Source organism: Dermacentor albipictus, chromosome 1 (assembly GCF_038994185.2).
Source record: "Dermacentor albipictus isolate Rhodes 1998 colony chromosome 1, USDA_Dalb.pri_finalv2, whole genome shotgun sequence".
NCBI lineage: Eukaryota > Metazoa > Arthropoda > Arachnida > Ixodida > Ixodidae > Dermacentor > Dermacentor albipictus.
The window spans coordinates 65,574,132-65,591,229 of record NC_091821.1 but is presented as its reverse complement, the minus strand read 5'-3'; the positions used below and the strand labels follow the sequence as shown (position 1 = coordinate 65,591,229).

General features: G+C 45.5%; 1 protein-coding gene across 1 annotated transcript in view; it reads left to right on the top strand.

Annotated features, from left to right (window-relative positions):
• Prosbeta2 (Proteasome beta2 subunit) overlaps positions 1 to 16,098 on the top strand; it is a 44,623-nt gene extending 28,525 nt beyond the window's left edge. The window contains exon 7 of the mRNA XM_065444916.1: positions 15,929 to 16,098. Coding sequence (XP_065300988.1) covers positions 15,929 to 16,049 — 121 coding nt within the window. The 3' untranslated portion in view covers positions 16,050 to 16,098. The remainder of the gene's footprint in view (positions 1 to 15,928) is intronic.
• Positions 16,099 to 17,098: the final 1,000 nt, after the last annotated feature.

Below are 17,098 nucleotides of genomic sequence, written 5' to 3'. Positions count from 1 at the left end.
GACAACAAAACTACCGTTTGCCACAACTGCTTTGGGGGAGAGAGAGAGGAGGGAAGACGGAAAGGCAGGGAGGTTAACCAGACTGAGTCCAGTTTGCAAAAACTTGTGGTTGCTATGGATGCAATTATGGGTGGTGACTATATATTTATGAAGGCATGCTGTCAACCTGGTGTAAAACATGGGGGTAAACGCAAGCATAAAGGCTGTAAAAGCACAAATAGGCGCAATGTTCCTATTGTTCACGTATGATTTTCGATGATGACTATGGTGATGCAGGCTCTACCGCTTTATTTTGATTGGACAGTAGCGCTGCTTTTGGTTTTTTGTGTTGCACCTTCATGGCACTTCACACTCTGCGAGCTCAAAGAGTTGTCAGAATTAACCACTGTGTGACCAAATACAGTAGAATCTCGTTCATACGTTTTACAAAAAAATCGAGAAAAAAAGTCGTGCTAAACGGGAAAACGTGCAATCCGAAGTAACTAAAAATATTTGACAGACTCAAATATTGTTCGCCTCTATGTAAAGTGGGACACACACAGTCCGATTCGGTGTTTGATCCGGCGTCCGATGCACCAGAACGGCAGCCGTAATCAAGGTGTTTTGCCGTGCCGAAGAGCCGGATTGGACGCCTGGCATGTGACAAACCGGGCAGCTTTTATCGTCGAACGCATCTGACAACCGCACTGTTATTGGCCGCAGCCAATGACAGCGCGGCTGGCATGTGACATTCTCTGGCGTTCTCTCCACAGAGGCAGCGCCGGCAGGTTGATTTCTTGCAGTCTTTTTTTTTTCTTTCTTTCTTGCCGACTACAATTCATTTTTGATACGAAACAGTTACCAGTTCAGTAAAATTATCTCGAACTTGTGCCTGTTCTGCAAAGCAGCGGCGCCTAGTACACTAGTACTGAACTACTGGCAAGATCGGGAGCCGTGATGCGAGGGCATTTCGCAGGCCGGCAGTATACACCGATCATCTGAGCGAGGCTACTCGCTTGGCTTGCATGTTTGACCTTCGCAATGACTGCGTCGAGTAAACCAATTGTATTTAATTACGGGCGAACTAAGTGTACGGTGTTAATCATTCTGGCAAAAATAAGCATTCTTTGATGAGCTCGGGCTGGATCGGAAGCACTGTCGACCGCGGCGTCTGCCGAGCTAATAAGCCTGCCGGCCCTATCGCCAGCTGTCAGTGAAGCCATCAGTGGACAACGCACCGTTGTGAAGTGTTTGGTCACTCACAGAGCCATACTTTTATTGAGTGTTCGCATAAAGCAAAACAGTGTTGTGCAACATTGTTTATATTGCTTTTCTTGCCGTGGATATGAAGTCTTCCGAGCATACAAGCTGGGGTGCTGGATCTGGGCGGAGCTTACATGCTGCTCGCTTGTTTCAATGCATGTACCGTGTGTCCTGAATCGTCGAATGCTGCATGCCGGTGCATGCAGCACAACATGACGAATCTGACGCCGACTCGTACCGTGTGTCTCCTGCTTACTGAACAGTCAATCGAATTCAATAAGACGCTCGTATACGGATGCAGGAACCTTGTAAACCATGCAGGTAAAATTTTGGGCGGACGTAATCACTGGTTAAAATTGCGCTGTCACTCCGCCCCCCGTCGAGCGCCGCGTGCTGCTGCTGAAGCTGACAATTCAAGCAAAGACCGTAAAGCGCGGCGTAGTGACGTCAGCACTGGTGTTCCGTTCTTTTGCAGCCTCCGCGACCGTGCCTGACCGTGCTTGTTTCTGCGTGCGTGCCGTCATAATCTGCTTCGCTTGACCCTGCATTCCTTTGTGTGTATGTAGAGTGGTAGTTGACGTGCGCAGCATCAATTGAAGTGGTGGGCCGATCATGCCGGTGTTCTGTGCAGCGTACGGTTGCACGAAAACCAGCGGTCGTGACCATGTTCCATTACTTCCCGTAAGACAAGAAGCTTGCAGCTAAGTGGGAGGCTGCTGTGAATCGAAAGAATTTCAAGCACTCAACAACAGTACTGTGCTCTAACCACTTGCGTGACGACAATAACTAGCAGAGTTTATCAATAATGCGTGAATGAGCGAAAGTGCGACTTGCTGTTAGCAGGCTTTCTAAACACAGCGCGAAAAGGTCGGGGCAACGAATGCACAAAGGTGGGACGAATCCGGCCGGACGGATGGTAACTGGTCTTGGAAGACTTTATGAATACACGAACTCGTCCAAACCTGGATTTTGATTTACTGCTAGCTCCTTCGTGTTAGCACACTGAATGGAAGGTACATGTTTGTCATCTCCCACCCTTGATGCAGGTTTCGTCGCAAACCGCCGTTAATTTTCTATTCGCACGTGTGTTGTGAAATGGCCTACATGCAACGACCATAATGCAGTGCAAGGGTAAAGTTTACATGTGTTTGAAAGCCGGCGCATGCCAGGATGCTGCACTCCCCCTCGCGCACAGAGAGAAACCGGCTGTCTCACGTAGCCGACGGAATTTGCCACCTTTACGGCTCCGGTTACAAGTAGCATGCGGATGGCGCGCTCGTGAAGGTCACTACACGTGCTACAAGAGCCGGAAAACTTTTCCCGCATGTGAACCGTCTGTGTGGATTGCCGACAGCTTTGGGGCAGCGCACAAATGCCAACGATCGCCCCCCTACTTACGTTCCACGAGGAGGCTTGCAGGAACATAACAGTACAATTGTTTACCCGGAAACGAACTCACTAGATCGGTGAATGCAGCTTTGCAAAAGCATACTCACCAAAGAACATTTCTAACACGAGGAGACGCTAACACTTCGCTTTCGTTCGCGTCGAAAGCACTGCTTGCTACCAACATCTTTTGCTTCTTGGAGAGGCCGGCTACATACATGTAGGGAGCAATGCCAAACTCCTCAGAGAAACGCCAGCTGTCGAAATTTACCATTACCGTCTCACCAAACCACAGCGCAAACCATCTTGCACCTTGCTTCATGTGTGGCGGCAGCGGTCGGTCCGGACGAACATCATTGTTGATGTCACGAGGCGCCCAGCCAATCACAGGCAGAAACGAGGCGCGCGAGCTGCCCCGAGTCTGCTGCTGCGCTTTTCGTCTAAGTAAAATCTGTTTGTACTTTCTTTCGCTCAATTTCGATGTGATATTCGAATTCGGAGGGTTGAAAACCATTACGTACAGCTCTTCACTCATTTTTTCTGGAAAACTCTTCAACTTCCCTTTAATGCCAAGCGTCGCGTGGGTCGTTGCAGCAGAGGGCGCCGATACACGTCGAGCTGGTAGTGCTCCAGTGGCCCGAGACACATTTTCTGTTTTCCTCTTGCGTGCTGTTTTAAGAGGGTGACTGGAAACCGAAACGAAATTGAGCTGGTGGGTGACGCCGGATGCCGCTGAAGCAAAACGTGGTGCCCACATTGCGCCGCCTGCAGCAGGGAACGGCGGCGCATTTCGGTTATTGCCTGTTAAAAGTGTGTGCTACACTTCCGCCGGCACAACTCACTGTCAAACAGACAGGCGAAGATGCTTATCGCAATAGGATTAGTGGTGATAGCTGTGAATGCTGCGTGCGACGACTCCAGAGAAGATTGCTGGTACCAAAATGAGAAACTGAGTGCACCCTGGCATTTTCACGTGAGACGGGCTGGCAAATATTGTGGTGAAGCTGCTGCAGCAGGCAGCTATATACTGCTGATCACACCTACCTCGCGCATTTTACAGCTGGAAAACGTATCATACGATCGTAGTTTGGCAACATGCCGAAAAATTGTGATTTCCTGGAACGTATGAACCAGTTAAAAAATGGGCATATGAGACGCACGTGTAATGCGAAGATGTGGGATGGTTCCCCACCTGCGGCAAGTTTTTTGATCCACTTTCATTGCCATTAATTTATTTCTTTAACTCAATTAGTAAGTAGAAGTAATTTCCCCTATGTTATTCTTCACGTCATTGTTTGTTGGCCTCTTATGATATGATTAATAAAATCGGGCCCCTTGTTTAACCCCCTTTCTTCTCGTCCAAAAAAATGAGCGTAACTCTGTTGGGTCATTATGCAAAATAGAAGTGAGGCGTGCAGACAGGACACAAGAGTAGAGAAGTGGACAACATGAACGCCGACTATCAACTGAAGGGAACACCGAGGCGAAAAATGAAAGAAGACGCAAAACTCATCTGCGCATGCTCAGGAATGGTAACACCACATGTCAATTGGGTACACGTGCTGGTCTACATGAGAGATAACTGTTAAGGCACTTAATCTCTTCCTTATGTAAAGTAATCGAAGGCTGACTCACGCACGCGCTTTTACCATTATAGATATGCCATGCCTCTACCATAAGACGCATATCTTCATTCTTATGCCTGTACAATATCATGCATTCATCTAACTCTGGCTTGCAGTCACAATCTCGGCAATGTAGCGAAAGATTAGAAGCCGATCCACTGGTTAACGACCTTTTATGTTCCATTAACCTCTGTTTGATGCACCGTCCCGTTCGCCCTACGTAGAACTGGCTACAGCTAAGGGGAATTTTATAAACCACACCCATACGACAGTCAGTAAAACTGTTGTTCTTATTGTGCTTCACTGGACAAATATCTGTTCGTTTTTTGCCTTTTACCCGCTCCTTTTTATTCTGTACGGCAGCGCATATCTTACCTAGCGTATTGGGAGCAGTGAAAGCAACATTAACATCATATCTACGAGCAACTTTTTTAAGCCTGTGCGACACTGAATGAATATATGGAATAGCCACTACTCTTTATTTTGCTATTACTGCTTTCTGTAATCACGTCCGTCCCTCTCGAAACCGACTTCTTTAGGCGCTCAGCCACAGTGACCACCGCTACACTAGGATAACCTGCTTCTAATAGGCGCTGGACCTGCGCATTAAAACTGGCGCTCATTTTGTGCATGCAGGATCTTGTGAGGGAAGACTTAAGGCACGACATGGCAATTCCGTTTTTTACTAATTTAGAATGCTTGGATTGAAAGTTTAGCAACGGCTTCGAAGATCTTGGGGAGTACAGCCACAAACATGATTTTGTTCGAAGATCAAGGAAATGTCAAGAAACTGAATTACGTGTCTCTGAGGAAATTCTTTGGTAAACTTTAATCCTCCCCCATAAAGTTTAAATTGCTCAATTACTGAGGTAGCAGCGGAATCTAATTCTTCCCTATTGCAGAAAATCAGGTAATTATCAACGTAACGAAATATCTTGATAACGCTATCACCTAAGGCTTTCTCTAAGCAGATGTCAACCTTACTCAGGTAAATGTTGCTAAGAATAGGGGCAGCCTTTGAGCCAATACAAATGCCTGATTTCTGCAGAAAAACGCCATCTCTCCACCCAATCAGCGTCGACTTCAAGTACATTGAAAGAATTTCTAGAAAAGCTCCCGTGGAAACACCGCATCTGTCAATAAAAGCCGACTCTTGCACTTGTTCTTTAATGCACTCATTTACGGAATTTAGCAACCCGTCATGCGGCAAGGAATAATACAGGTCTTCGATATCCATACTAAAAGCTGTACAATCACCAGGATTTTCCTCTCTCATATACTGAACTAGTGCCTGAGAATTATGTAGGAAAAAGGGGTCTGAAAAAACTAGTGAAGCTAGGCAGTTCTGTAGGTAACTAGCGACACAGACCTGCCATGTCCCTTTCTCTGACACTATAGCACGAAAAGGAATTCCTTGTTTATGGGTCTTGGCCGAGAAAAACAGTTCTAAGGTGAGGGATTTAGCTTTCTTGACTTTACAGACAAGCCTATCAAGATTATTTCTTGACAAGAGGTCAACTGCACGTTGCTTAACTACCGAAGGCTTGAGTTTGACCGGCTGCAAATTCTTTTCTATGGCTGAAATCACTTTTTCTGAAAACATGTCATCTGGCATAATTACGAAATAGCCTTCCTTGTCAGATATTAATGGTCTAAGTTTATGCTCCACAAGGTAATTAAATAACGGTCGGACAGGGTCAGGGGTCTTAAAATGAGAATTTGATTGTTTAATGCTAGCAATGCAATCCGAAATACAGCGTGAGCGTTCTTCTTCCGGGACGAACCTGGTTATGCAGTGTGGTATGCTTAAAACGTCAACGGGTTTTATGTTGGGCTTAAAACAGTGCTTAGGACCTAAAGCAAGGGTTCTTCTATGGTTATCACTTACGATGGCGTCTCCCATGAACCAGTACGTTATTTGACGGTGAATTATTAGAAAGATGCTTCCTCTTACTTTGTTGAAGCTCCGGAAGCTTCATCCTCCATAGGAAGTCCGCATATTGCACGGCTAACTTATTCCAATTGGTGTAGGGGCGGTTCCAAAGGCAACCGTTTCCCAGGGCCGCGCAACGGACCCTTAGACACTCCTGGTAGAACCTAACTTGGCGCCATGATTCAGTGGAAAGAATAGCTCCAATCCTCCTGGCATGCCCAGTTGATGGTTGAAGAAAGCCGCACATCATTTGAACTTCCAATGGGACAACACGATTACGACTAAACCACGACATGGTTCTAGCGTGGAAGATACATATCGCAATTAAGGAAGCTAACGAAGCAGGATTGTGCAGATAAGTAGGGAAACATAGAAAAGGGCTCAGAGTACTAGAAGTGAAGCTTAGAACGACAGAAAGCTGAAGTAGTTGGTAAGGATTCATTATGCAAAATAGAAGTGAGGCGTGCAGGCAGGGCACAAGAGTAGAGAAGTGGACAACACGAATGCCGACTATCAACTGAAGGGAACACTGAGGCGAAAAATGAAAGAAGACACAAAACTCATCTGCGCATGCTCAGGAATGGTAACACCACGTGTCAATCGGGTACACGTGCTGGTCTACGTGAGAGATAACTGTTAAGGCACTTAATCTCTTCCTTACGTAAAATAATCGAAGGCTGACTCACGCACGCGCTTCCACCATTATAGATATGCCATGCCTCTACCATAAGACGCGTATCTTCATTCTTATGCCTGTACAATATCGCGCATTCATCTAACTCTGGCTTGCAGTTACAATCTCGGCAATGTAACGAAAGATTAGAAGGCGATCCACTGATTAACGACCTTTTATGTTCCATTAGCCTCTGATTGATGCACCGTCCCGTTTGCCCTACGTACAACTGGCCGCAGCTAAGGGGAATTTTATAAACCACACCCATACGACAGTCAGTAAAACTGTTATTCTTATTGTGCTTCACTGGACAAATATCTGTTCGTTTTTTGCCTTTTACCCGCTCCTTTTTATTCTGTACGGCAGCGCATATCTTACCTAGCGTATTGGGAGCAGTGAAAACAACATTAACATTATATCTACTAGCAACTTTTTTAAGCCTGTGCGACACTGAATGAATATACGAAATAGCCACTACTCTTTTTTTTGCTATTACTGCTTTCTGTAATCATGTCTGTCCCTCTCGAAACCGACTTCTTTAGGCGATCAGCCACAGTGGCCACCGCTACACTAGGATAACCTGCTTCTAATAGGCGCTGGACCTGCGCATTAAAACTGGCGCTCATTTTGTGCATGCAGGATCTTGTGAGGGAAGACTTAAGGCACGACATGGCAATTCCGTTTTTTGCTAACTTAAAATGCTTGGATTGAAAGTTTAGCAACGGCTTCACAGATCTTGGGGAGTACTGCCAACAAACATGATTTTGTTCGAAGATCAAGGAAATGTCAAGACACTGAATTACGCGTCGCTGAGGAAATTCCTTGGTAAACTTTAATCCTCCCCCATAAATATTAAATTGCATAAAGCTTAATTGCACTTAATTAATTACAAATAATTTAATTACATAAATTTTAATTGCACTTCTATTTTGCGTCATGAATCCTTACCAACTAGCTCAGCTTTCTGTCGTTCTGTTGGGTCATTTTTTGTATTCCCGATTGCAAACATTGGCGCCGGGAGAATATATGTAACGGGAATGTATCAATAAGGTTCTACTGTACGTCACAATTAACACGAGAGTTTGACACCATTAAATAATGCATACACCTGCTGGGACCAGACAAATCCGAATTATCCATTTTTCCTAATTAACAAGGGTCAAATTAGGGAGGTTTTACTGTACACGGAGAGCGTTTGAAACACAGAATTATTATTGTGCTGCCACTGGCAAGCACTTCTGGGAATCACCCAGTGCAGCTGTCACATGGTGTGGAATGGGAAAGGGTGGGACTGGCACTGGTGAGGTTCATACTGGCCGGAAGTCCGGATGAAGGTGGGGGGGGGGAGGTACGTGGGAACTGATATTACAAATGTGTGACATCATCATGTGATGTGTTCCGCTTGCAGTGAGGAGTTCATAATGCATGACTCAAGTGCTGATAGCACAAAAAAAAGGAAAAGCACACATGTGTCACCACGTAGACATGCATGCGTCCCTCTCTCTGCTTTTCACATGATAGTGAATGCTGCAGAACTGCAGTGCATTTCTTTAATACACAAAGTCTGGAATAGAGCTAACAGCAGCTTATGTCAGAAATGCTGACCACACTGCCCATTTTCAACAAGCATTGGTGTAGTGCTTGTCAACCATCTTGCGATCTCTTGTTCTTCTCTTCACTGGAATGTGCCAGGTGACAGTTTCAATGATTTTTCACAAAGTTTGACCAGAGTGTGGCTTCAACTATTTGACTTTCCTCTTGGTTTATGCAAAAGGCGATTAGCCTTTTAGTGTGCATATTTTAACGCTTTGAGAGTAAACTTTTTTTTTTGCGTGAATTGTGCCCCCTGGGTCAATTTCTTATATTGCAGTTTGTAGTAGTAGGAAATTATTGAAAATTCGTGAGCACATACAGTAAAAATTTAATAAAAGCATTTTCTTTCAAAAACATTTTATACGCACCAGCATTATAAGTAAAACCTCATTATTCAACCCTTGTTAATTAGGAAAATTGTACATTTCGGACTCGTCCTCTGGTCCCATCAGGCATATGCATTATTTAACGCAATAAACGCTCATTAATTTGGATGTGTTTGGCCACGCTTCAGGTAATTAGGACAACTCTCAAAGCTCAGGCAGTGCGGAGTGCCGCAAATGTAAGATGCAAAAGAGCAAAGACGACGCTAGCATCCAACTAAAACGAAGCAGCCGAGTTGAGTTAGCCATACTCATCAGCGGAACTTGTACATGAATGACAGCAACACTGGAACACTTCGTCTCTATTTGTGCCTTTAGATCCTTCTCTTGCATTTACTGCCATGCATAACACCGCGTTGGCTGTGTGCCTTTATAGCTGTGTAGTCGCCATCCATGACCGTGTCATTAGTGACAGCGGCTTTTTCTGCAGTGGTTTTGGCAAACAGTAGCTTCGTTTTGACTCAGTTTACTCGTCGGTTGCATGTCTTCAAAACTGCATAGTCGCCATCCGTGATTGCGTCTATAGCAACCGCGATTTTCTCTGTAGTTGCTGCACCAAACGGTAGTTTCGTTTCGACTCGGTGTGTGCGTTTGCCGCGTGCCTGCAGAACTGCAAGGTCGTCATCCATGATTGCGTGAATAGTGGCCGCGGGTGCGTCTGCAGCGGTTGTGGCAAAGAATAGTTTCGTTTTGACTCATTACAAAGCTGTCGAGGACAAAGAGCACCAGCTACATTGTACTGTCGACTCCCGATAATTCGAAGTTGCTTAATTGGAATTGTCGGTTAATTGGAAGTGAAATGGGGGTCCCGTTGGTATCGCATGCAATCCAACAGAAAAAAACGCTCAGTAATTGGAAGCTAGAAGTCTAAAATATTGTTTAATTAGAAGTTATTTTCAATTGAATGCCTGAAGGCGAACGTAATGTTCGATAAATTTGCTATTTTTAAAGTGCAAAACAGCTTTGTTTGCCACACAGGCATCATTAGCATCGCAGCTGACCACAGCGCCACAACCACAGCATCAAAGTTAAGCACCGGGGCCGTTGCCATCGCAGCTGACTACAGCACTGCAGATCATGAAGCGGCAAGATTAGCCTTGTGCTACAGTGTACGTGTGCAAACAGCACGCTCCAGGCTTTTCCGATTGTTTCCTCCAGTGGGTTTGGTAGCTCCATGTGCAACGAAGTTCCATGCACATTTCGGGTGCAGTTGCGACAATGGCAACTCGCGGACTTTATCGGATGCTTGTCTTGGCGATGAAAGTCAACATTTTGAAAGAAGTTGAGGAAGGAGGCACTGCCAAGCAAGATATTGCATGGAAGTTGGCATCAAGACAAACACTTTTTCAAACTTCCTCAAGAACAAGCGCTCGATACTCGAAGCATTTGAAAATGATTAGTTCAAAATTTCTGAATGCACACCGACGCCCACCCTGAGTTAGAGCAAGCACTGCTCATTTGGATTAGGGAGGCACGAAGTAATCATCTCCCGCTCAGCGAAATCGTTGCAGCGAAGGCCTTATTGCTCGCTACACTGCTAGGAATTGAGAACTTCGCTTCTTCCGATGGATGGCTGACACGCTTTAAGCAACGTCATGACCTGCTGTTTAAAAGCGGGAGTGGGGAAAGGGCATCCATCAACAAGGAAACGTGCAACGTGGAAAGAAGACAACCTTCATGAGTACTTGAGCGAGTATCAGCCGAAAGATATCTTCAATGCCGACGCGACGGCACTTTTTTTTCAGTATGTTACCCGAGAAGACTTTGACCTTCAAGGACGATGACTGTGCTGGAGGGAAATGCAGTAAAGAGAGAGTGTCTGTTCTGATTGCGGCGAACATGACTGGCACTGAGCGATGTCGCCTGCTGGTAATCGGTAAGGCCGCTAAGCCTAGGTGTTTTAAAGGTATCAAAACGCTGCCCGTCGACTGTGCATTTAACAGGAAGGCTTGGATGACGGCAGACATATTTAAAGACTGGCTAAATAAACTGGATCACAAGTTCGTGTCGTCGAACTGCAAGGTATTGTTCCTTATGGAATAGTGCAGTGCCCACATGAATGTGCCGCCCTTGACTGCCGTCCACGTCGCTTACTTGCCAGCCAATACAACGTCGGTGTTACAGCCCATGGACCAGGGGATCATAAAAAATGTAAAGGTATTGTACCGGAATCATCTTCTCCAGTGGATGCTATTTTGTATCGAACAACTGTAGTGTATGTTATTGTGTATGAACAGCCATCCACATGCCGATGTGAGCGTGGGGTCACGTTAAAGAGGAAACCATTGCAAACTGCTTCAGGGCCTGTGGTTTCATTGCAAGTGCCGCAGGAGATCATTCGTCTTCCAGCGGGGGAAGGGGGTGGGGGCACACACAAGTGAGCTCAACAACAATAGTCTTCAAGCAGCTCTCGGTGACATCCCTTTCGGAGACTACGTTGCCATTGACAGCACAGTAGAAATGTGCGGTGCGCTGATGGACACTGAAATCATCAAGATTGTTCCGCCCAACTTGGCTAGTAACGGAGGTGACGTGAACGACGACGTTGCAAGTGAGCCACAACCGCGGGCTGCTGATGTAGCTGCGGGCCTTGCTCTCACGCAGCGGTTTTTTGCTGCAGAGAACAACGCTGAGGAAGCACTCGGGCACATCTACAGCCTGCAGAACTTGTTTTCCGCAGCAAGATTCTGCAAGCAGAAGCAGACGGCAATAACCGATTTTTTTTTTCGTAAAGTCTGCTTTAAAGTAAATATGTCCCTTTTTGTTAGTTGTGGTTAATTGGAAATTCGTTTAATTCGAAGTTTGTCGCGGTCCCCGTGAACTTCGTATTAAAGGGCCCCTGAAGTGGTTCGGACAAATTTTATAGACGCGTAGGGTACAGCTTAAGCAGAACACTCGCACCACAATTTAAGTGAAGCGTTACGTACTTATAGAGCTACAAGTGATTACAAGTTACCCTCCTCCCTAGCCATGCTTTTCCTCCTCAACTCATTCACCGAGCGATCGGGGCTAAGTTCTGCCTTCATTGGTTCTGCGTCACGATGCGACATACATCATCCACTTCCGGTTCTTTTGGAGCCGGCCCCCGCTTGCCCGAAACCTCTCCGCTAGCCTTGGTCGTCGACCCCAAGCGAGAGCTATCGAAGCAGTGTGCATTGCAAGCATTGTGTCGCAGCGCCGAACGTGCCTAGTATTCCGGTAACCACACACTAGTTGAACGTTTCGACGGAACGGTGGAGGCATAAACTCAAGCTGATGAAGGAACTTCAGCATAGATGTACGTGAGCTGCCTGATCGGTCTCCACCGTGGTCCAGACACCCGAGTTGGCACAGAGCTTAACCAGCCAAAGAAAGAGCTAATATTTCTCTAACCAAGTGTAAAACATTTTAAACATCTACAAAAACAAAGTGGTAATTATTACCCTCCTGCGAAAAATTGACAGCAGCAGCAAAGAATAATACATTTTGTTACTGCTACTGTGTCTGGTTGAGCTCCATGCCACCAGGTGGCTGCACTATGCAGACCATTCACATTTGCGCTTCTGCTCACCCTTTAAACAGCACAGTCACGTGGTCAGGCCCTCTCCCCTTGCGCTTGCATTTGCCCTAATACTGGACTCGCAAAACACTATTGCATAAGTAATCTTCTGGTGTAAAGTGACGGCCGCACTGGTGCCGATCGGATAGTGGCAGTCCGATGCGCTGCAGCCAGTCCGCTCGTCTATTGGCTTGCAGAGAGACACGATGTCGCAGCTGGACATATTGCCAGTCGCTACGCTTGCAGTCCACAACGCAACAAAATCGAACGAAAGCGCTCGCAAAAAGACAGAACGACAATGATGGTGGAGTTCTCGTCAAGAACGGAGCACATTATAACACAAGAAGACGACACTTGCTGTGTGCCGGAAGTGCTTAAGTGTACTGAAAAGTTGTTCTTGTGCATTCCCTTTATGTTACTTTCTCTTTATAAAAACAAATTAACTAACATTACAACTATTACGAACATCATTTGTTTACCATAAAGTGGGAAAAATTATCGATCGCGTGCCTTTGTCAGCCAATCGGATAGCTCGCCTCACTGACGTCATATGGGTGATTTGCGTCATATAGGTAGGGGCGGCTTAAAATTCCGCCGCGCAGTGTGCTGCGATCGGCAGGGATGTGCATTTTTAAAACCTTATAATAAATTACATGCTTTACGCGGAGCACTTAGATGCGTCAATTAATGATCAGAGGGACCTACTCTTAACGACTCATTATGTTTGTAGAAAATCTTCAAAATCGTTTCAGAGTCCCTTTAACGGGAGTCGACTGTAATGGATGAACGATCTGTTGGCGACCAGCTCACTGGCGAAAAAAATAATCGGCATGTGCACGCGGTAGTAAAAAGCGTGTCTTAGATGGAGACGCACCATAGCCTCACTGCGAAGGAATGCTATCGTTAATCACGAGATGACAAGAATTGCAGTTTTCGCACTGCTCTTGTAGAAACAGGATTTGCTGATTCGTTTAGTGAATAAAAATATGTTTGCATAATAAGCATTTTATTGTTTCCTTGATACCCTCAACAATTCAACATTTGGTTAGTTCGGACACTTTTTTCGGTATCGTGAAATCCAAATTAATGAGGTTTTACTGACACACACAACCACACCATAAAATAATAGATCGAGCAAAATATTTACAGCAATATTTATGGTTAAAAACATATCCCAAAAGCATGTTTCATGCACGGGCAGTATGTATACACAAATGCCTGCTGCTGTCCGATATATAGAAAAATGTCAAGTATTTCTTAGACTATGGCACTCGTTGAAGCAAAGCTCAGCACCCTGCCTTGTCACAAGCAACACACATGAATTGCGTGTTGTTCTTTGCTTCGGGCACCGGCTCACAGTCGTGCACACATGGCACCTGCGTAGCGTACGGCTGCCTTGGGTGAATGGAAAGCTACTGGGAACATGATAGTGGTGGCCGTAAAAGACAATAGCATCGCCTCTATGCAGACCTTGAAGGTAGCAGACGATGCACATGCGACCACGTAGGTGAGCGCCTGAAGGTAGGCTAGTGCGAATATTCAATATCTTCAAATATTCCATCGAATATTAGCTATTCGCCTCAGCTCGAATTTGAATGTTTGAGTATTCCTAACAAATGAATGTAAATTTTCTTTTTCGTGTATAAGCCCCACGCCCAATTACACCACCCTGGAAAGAAAGAAAAAATCCACGCGTATAACCTGCGGAATTAACTGTATACAACGCCCAAATCTTTGTGCAAACAGTCTCCATTCATAGATGCACGAATAATCTGCATCATATCTTCGGCCAGTGGCTCTGTAGTCCGCCTCTTCTGCGACACTGATGGCAGAAAACATTGCGGCGAAGGTGTTTTCACATCTGCGCAGGCCGCATTCGGCGGCGAACTGTGCCGTATAGTTGCTTTCACAGGAGTGCAAACTGCACTGTTGTGAAACGGCACGAGGTGAAACTCGCATGTGCCATGAGGCTACACCTCAGGTCGGAAATTCGCATATAGCTTGCAGCCCGATTTTACTGTTAAATTAAAAGAAGTTTTGGTGCATGATATACGATCAAAAATATGCGAAATTTAAAATGTGTATAATCGACAACTTCAATTTTGGTGAGCAAGTTGCATCACTTAGCTCATAAGCAAAACAGACAACTTCATTTACATTTTGCCTACTAATTTCTGCTGCTGCTCAATTATTGGAACATATTATTTGCAGCGGCTGTACGGATTTCCGAGAGCCATACGGCCACTATGAATAAGGTTGCGTCGACATGGCGCTAAAACATAACTTTGGTGGCCAACACCAAACAAAACAGTGCTGGTTTTAGAGCCAAGAGCCAAGGCAGCCGTGGCAGGTAGGCCTAAACTGTCACTGGAAGATTGTGGCTGATCGGGCTCCAAATCATACGTGCAGGCTGGACTCAGGACCACAGAAGTGGAGAGCGTGCCTACCAAGTTTATTTGTGCACTTGCAGAATGGAATGGGTTAAGCTTGTGTGTAGACGGAAATCAAGCTGAATTTGTGCAACACAGAATAAAGTGCCGGCATCGTGCAGTTAAGGCCGCATTTCACAGCATCATAACAACAGGCGAACATGAAATGCTGCAGTGGCCTCAACCACCACAACATTTTAGGTAGACTGAAGCACAACAGTGAGAAAGAGCCTGTAAACAAATGTTTTGTGCTGTTGGAGTTGTAAGAAAGGTTGATCTTGAATTTTTGCACAAGTATATCTGAATAACAGCACTTCGAAAATAAACTGATTCCAGAGATCAACCTGTTTTTTTTTTTTTTTGTAAAGCCATAAAGAACCAATTTAGATTTGTCACTGTGTGGCTTTTTTGTCAAGGTTTTATGAAAATCTCACAGCTATTTGAACTATTCGCTACCCGCTGTGGTTCCGTGTAGTGGCTTTGGTGTTGCACTACTAAGCCCAAGGTTGCAGGATCAAATCCCAGCTGCAGCGGCCGCATTTAGATAAGGGCAGGGCGAAATGGAAAAACACCTGTGTACTATGCATTGGGTGCACGTCAAAGGACCCCAGGTGGTCAAAATTAAAGCGGTGTCCCCCACTACGGTATGCTTTATAATCGTATCATGGTTTTGGCTTGTAAAATCTCAGAATTTATTTTTTTTGTCAACTATTTGTTTCCGAATTATTCCGCTATAATTACTATTTGCCTCGACCTTGTTTGAACATAAGATTGATATTTGCACAAACCTACCCGAAGGTAAACAAGTCTAGTTGTGTGCCCCGGGGAGTGGAAAATTTCAAATGAGTTTGTGTGACTGAATAGCAATGGCAGCACCTCACAGCAACCAGTGGTGTTGAATTCATGCAAAATATCAAACATAAGATCAGTGCTATACATGTACAGCAAAAACCCTCAAAGGGTTATTCTTGTACAACAGTTGCTGTTGTGCAAAGTGCTCACAATGAATTTAACTTAATTGCAGTTATTTACATTGAAAAATACTTTATTGAATTCTTTGTTTTGTCATCTTGGCAATGTGCCATTTATTGTCACTGCTAATTGTCATTGTTCCATTCTTGCACAGACACCTGAGCTACAAGTTCAAGAAGGGTACGAGTGCTGTCTTGGCAACCAAAGTAGTTCCCATTGAGGTGGAAGAGACAATTGTGAAACACACAGATGGTGAAGCCATGGACACTGCCTGAGCGGAATATCATTTGCACTGGTTGAAATAAAGAGGGCTTCAGCTGTCCAGTAGTGTTGTCTCTGTATATAGGTCCATTGTTGTTTGGCATATTCGCCGAAGAGAGTAGACCGGAGTCATTGCGGTACCGATGTCAAACAACATTCCACCGAGTCAACGTCGACACTGATATGCTGAAAGTGACAGCAAATTAGAGGTAGGCGTGAGAGTGAGGTGGTGGAGATTTTTCCAGAACTTCAACAAAAGATGCCAAGACCTAGAGAAGCTTTACCTTCTGGTGAGCTTGGGCCATTGACCTCACCCCAGTCATCAGTGAAACACTTGGTCTGGTATGCTTGCATTCCCCTTTTCAGTATCAGCTTGGGGGTAGTGTATAGGCTTTGTGCCAACCTTCTCCTCTTCGGAGGCAGTGTGCTGCACCAACACGATCCACCGGGCTGGTTGATTGGAACATTACCAATTTTCATAGCAAGTGATCTAGGGAAGACGGAGGGTATTTAAGAGACATCTTCAGTATATGATGTGTGCTCTCGCAGAACGATGTAGTCTGCTCTAACAGGTAGCCTGTAGCTGCATGCTATGTGTACTGTGCTCGGATGTTCCTGCCAGTATGAGTATATTATGCCTTTTCCTGTAAATAAGCTTGCCCTTTTTCACCCATGTGAATAAACCCCCAGTTCTATTCCTCCAACCTCCTGACCTCGTACTCGTTGCCTAGTTGGCAACATTTGCCATGAAAGTTCGTGCGGGCCCACTTAACCTCTGTGTGACAATCTGGTAGCGTAGGCCAGCCACCGATTTCTAAACGCACCGGTGGCATAGGCTAGAGAGCTACCCTCAGTTTGATGCCAAGACTCCAAGACTACGATACCTCCAATCCTACACCATTTATGAAACAAAAATGTGACCTGGCTGTCCACACCAGCATATCAGAGCGCAGCTCTTAGGCGCCCGTTCCAGGGTTGACTGTCGCCGTCCCTTGGCGTAACCGTGCAAACGCTGTTGGTGTGGTCGTCGTCGTGGCTGTGATGCCACTCATGCCAGCATTCC